The sequence below is a fragment of the Lichtheimia ornata genome, assembly GCF_029851405.1.
Source record: "Lichtheimia ornata isolate CBS 291.66 chromosome Unknown scaffold00283, whole genome shotgun sequence".
NCBI classification, from domain to species: Eukaryota; Fungi; Mucoromycota; class Mucoromycetes; order Mucorales; family Lichtheimiaceae; genus Lichtheimia; species Lichtheimia ornata.
The window spans coordinates 112-4636 of record NW_026695602.1 but is presented as its reverse complement, the minus strand read 5'-3'; the positions used below and the strand labels follow the sequence as shown (position 1 = coordinate 4636).

Sequence of the window (4525 nt, the reverse complement as noted above, 5' to 3'; positions counted from 1 at the left end):
TCCCTCCTAGTTTCCTTCCAATGAATCCTTTGGCATTACCCAAACAAAAGCCACTTGCTGGTATCTTTGGATAGCGGCCTTTTATTAGTGCACCCTGGACACTGCTACCGGTCTGCGTTTCGTCCTCGGCCAACGCCCATACAACACGCCGACACGTGGTGGGCAGCCAGTTTACGAGGAATGGCCAACATCCTCGCTACCTCCGTATCAAGATCTGCTGGGATTCATGGAAGCCTTGTGTGGAAACCGGGCTGGTGAGGGGGCAAAGAGTTTCCAATGCACACCATTAGGTCCCCCAAGTCGCTGCAAACAAGGCATGGTGAGTGTTATAAGCAACACAACGAAAAGATAGAAACAACTTACTTTGGCCAAAACATCGTGATAGTAGGAAAAGCACGCACGCCATGCGAGTCGATCGATTGAGTTGAGAGCAAAAAGGTGGAGGTTGCCAGGTGATCCGCAGTAATTTGTTTCTGGACGCGACGCAGCTGAACTTAAAATTGAGCGGCGTCTCCATGGACCCCACACCTCATAATGGCTAAGGCGCCACACTTTGATTTTCGCGGCTTGAGTCGAGAGCTTCCACACAACACCACTTGCCCCAAAGTCATAACGTGTTGCTCTTGTATGGTTATGACGAATATTGTTGCAGTAAAAGTATAGGGTATTCAGGAATAAAAGCATCGTTAATATACATCATCATCGTGTACTGCTGCTGGTGTTGTTGTTGATCCAGCATTATGTATGTGGCTCTCAAATAGTAATGCCCATCTAACGAATGTATCATGAATAAAGAGTGGTTTGATCTCTGCTTAAAGCAACGTGAATTCTACATTACCAATCAAACACATGCCCATACACTATAATGTTTTATTTCATTATGCATGCCCTCCTAACTTTCTAACCCGGCTGTGAAGGCATTAAGCATGGTCCGTGCGCGTCACTTTTTATGCAACTCGACACTCCCGCAGAATCCAAATGCGATATGGGGCCATTATTGCCATACACAAACATTGACACACCTTCACTATTGGATGTTGTATACTTACTTACCTTCCTCAAGGCAATCATGATCATGATCCATGTGTGCAATAACCTGTCAAGGACGTTCGTGTGTAACTACCACGTGCCATTTACACTCAGCAGCTCTTCATCTTTCTGTTCATGCAGCCGACGCCATCCATTAGGAAAAAGCAACTCCATCATGCTTACAGCATAGGTAAAACATAAAGGTGTCTGTATCTCTAAACTATACAATCAAACGTGAGGTCTTTGATATGTTAGTGATGCTCACGAATGCGTAATAAATATATAAATGATAAGGTGGCAAATTAGCTTCCATGGAAACCCATGTACTGACAAGGATGGCCACGCGAAGGCTTTGCCGTCACCCTCTCCCCTACGGTGCACCAAGCCGGATAACGGGGGCTGCCATTGTAAACAACAGCATCTTCTATAGGTGCTGCTCGAGCCAACATGTTCGGTCTGATAAAAGGATAGCATCCCACGCCCACAGAGGCCGACCCATAAGAGCGAAAAGCAATACATGATCCCATATCTACCACAAAGCCACTGAGTAACAGTCTAGCTTCCAACGGCTAAGGCAGTAATCCTCAAATGCAATTGATAGGGCCATGATAGGGCTGACCACACTGTCGCAAATGAATCATAGCTACCAACGATGCTTTACACAAAAGAGTAAGGCACCATCCCGTTCTACCCATAGCAAATAAACATCCGCCATATGAGTAGTAGCTGCCATCAAGCGACCTTCTTGGGTAGGCGTCATGAGAGACACATCATGCACTGCAACAAATAAATCCGGTCTTGATGAAATAGCACACATGAGAATGTTCACTTGTAAGAGAACGTCCAAGGTATCCATACAAGTACTTGAGGAATGAGATCAGCCATGGCACCGATAAAAACATTGCTCTGAAGATCCACCGATAAAGAGGCGACTTGCAGGTAGCTGATTTCCAAAACCATGGAAACGGTATCCTTGACAACCACAACTATAAGATAGAGATCGCTTGCTTGCTTCTGAGACACCCACCCAAATTCAAATGTTGATCTTCGTCTTCCAATTCAATAGGATGCGCCATTGACAGCTGTAAGGAGAGACTTTGATGGCACCAAAAAGCATGCGAAATTATAGCTTGATGGAATGATGGGCCTATAAAACTGCATATCACTAATTTATCTTTGAGGTAATGGTAACAATACTTAGCTAGTGTCATATGAGAACCCACGATGTTTGACGCCACCCAGTAATCAGAACACATTTCCTTGCTGTAGAGATGTCGACACAGTGACCAATTCTGATAGCCGTTTCTCCAAACGATACTTGATGATGAATGCCATGAGAGATGGATACACCTTGACAGCACCAAAAGGACACGTAACATTGTTGTTTGTTGCTGATGTGATACATCCATAAGATACGTGCGGTGAAGATGGCTCTTGAAATCAATTGGCCAATAACGAGAACACCAGGGAATCAAGTAAATGTTGTTGACACTAAAGACGTGGGCTCTGTTGCTCATTGCTGCTTCTTGCTTGTAGCTGATATGATCCACCGATAACAGGCATGTTTAGCAGGATATCCATTGAAAGGGTTGTCAACAACCAGGACCACAATAAGACGAGATAAAACTCGGCGACACCAAAAGATATAGAACTTGTTGCCTTGCCGCTGCAGATGCTATGAAAGGAAGTGTCCAATAGGTGGAACAGTAACGAAAACCATCGAAAGATGTAATAAGGCAAGCTGACACTGAAGGATGCTGTCGACGTTGCTCTTTGACCCGAATCCATAGAACGATACTTAGCAATGCCAGCTGCATCCATGAATATTCCAAAGGACCAAAATACAAATAGTTTGCTGAATAGCACACATACTATAATAAAAGAGAGGGTTGGTTGGGATTGGAGCCAAAAAACGGGTGACCCACTATTTACCAATGAAAGCCATATGAAATATGAATAAACCCTGTCGATATCCAATGATAGCTGCATCCATGAAAATCCCAAAGAACCAGAAGACAAGTAGCTCGCTGAATAACCCACATGAAAGAGGGTGTTAGTAGGCGTTGAAAGAAAGAATGGATCATTATTTACCAATGACAGCTTCATGCATGAAAATTCCAATGCACCAGAAGACAAGTAGCTTGCTGAATAGCACACATACTATAATAAAAGAGGGGGTTGGTTGGGATTGGAGCCAAAACACGGATCATCCACTGTTTACCAACGACAGCCATACGCACGAAAACATGTCGACATTCAGTGACAGCTTCATCCATGAAAATCCCAAAGAACCAGAAGACAAGTAGATTGCTGAATAGTCCGCACACTATAATAAAAAAGGATGTTGGTTGGGATTGGAGCCAAAAAATCCTCTATTTACCAATGATAGCCATATGCACGAAATCCTGCTGATATCCAAATCAAGCCGATTCTTTGCAATCGTCCGCTTGTTGATAAGGCCCGCTACGGTGGCACTCGGCTCGAAAGCGATGGAACGATACTTTATGGGCATATGCAGTGAGAAGATTGAGTAATATTGATACCACCAAAGAGAGCATACTTACATGATGCCGAAGAGCCCTTACAAAGAGAGACAACGAGACAATCCTTGCTGCCCAAGACCACATGCAAATCGAGAAAGCATTGTGCATCGAAAAGCCCAAACCAGATCCTAGCTGCGGAGTGACGTACATATGGCTAAAGAGCGATGTGAATGGCAATCGTTTTTCATTGGAAATCGAATGCAGCTTGACGATGAATGCCTTGAGGAGATGCATAAATGACCTTGGTAACACCGAAGATGTCAACGCGGACTCTCATTGCTTGTTGATGACATTATCCATCCATAAGACGCGTATAGTTGTAGAGATCCATCAAAGGAATTGCCGATAATCAGAACCACGAGATGATCGAAAGCTTGCTGACGCCAAAGGTATAAACCTGCTCCTTGTTGCTGACATGATCGATCGATAAGGGACCTTTGTTTCAGGAGGTTCACCAAATTGCAGGCAATGGGAAGCACCAGATGATGGGATGAGGGTTGATATGGCACCAAAGATATGCATGCTGTTGTTGCTGATACAATCCACTCATAAAAGACGTTCATTGACTGACATTCTCCAGAGAAATCGCCCGTTGCTTAGTAACCAACCACCCGAGACGCAATAAAGGTTGACACCACCAAAAGACATAAACGCTTCCCCATGGCTGACATGATTCACCTATAAAAGATGCACCATAAACAATTGTCCCAACTCATCCAACAATACTTAGCAATCCATAGTTGTGATCTTGTAAACGTCAAAGCACCAAAAGACAAGCAGCTCTCTGCAATGGTCCCTCTAAATAATGGTAGGCGTTTCAGCAAAGGTCTCCAATAAGCATGAGTGTCATACATACCTGAAAACACGCAATCATCACCCGCAGACTTGGAACCAAATAGGCCATCAGGATGTAAAGTAATAATCAAAGCGCACAGCCAAAGAAACATCATTGT

General features: G+C 44.1%; 2 protein-coding genes across 2 annotated transcripts; both read right to left on the bottom strand.

Annotated features, from left to right (window-relative positions):
* Nucleotides 1-207: 207 nt before the first annotated feature.
* Nucleotides 208-1478, bottom strand: O0I10_013170 (uncharacterized protein; the record flags this gene model as incomplete). Its single annotated transcript, XM_058492985.1, has 3 exons — nt 208-303; nt 364-488; nt 1361-1478. The coding sequence occupies 3 exons, from the start codon at nt 1476-1478 to the stop codon at nt 208-210; spliced, it is 339 nt and encodes a 112-aa protein (XP_058336250.1).
* A 106-nt stretch (nt 1479-1584) lies between these two features.
* O0I10_013169 (uncharacterized protein) lies at nt 1585-2850 on the bottom strand (the record flags this gene model as incomplete). Its single annotated transcript, XM_058492984.1, has 2 exons — nt 1585-1672; nt 2522-2850. The coding sequence occupies 2 exons, from the start codon at nt 2848-2850 to the stop codon at nt 1585-1587; spliced, it is 417 nt and encodes a 138-aa protein (XP_058336249.1).
* Nucleotides 2851-4525: the final 1675 nt, after the last annotated feature.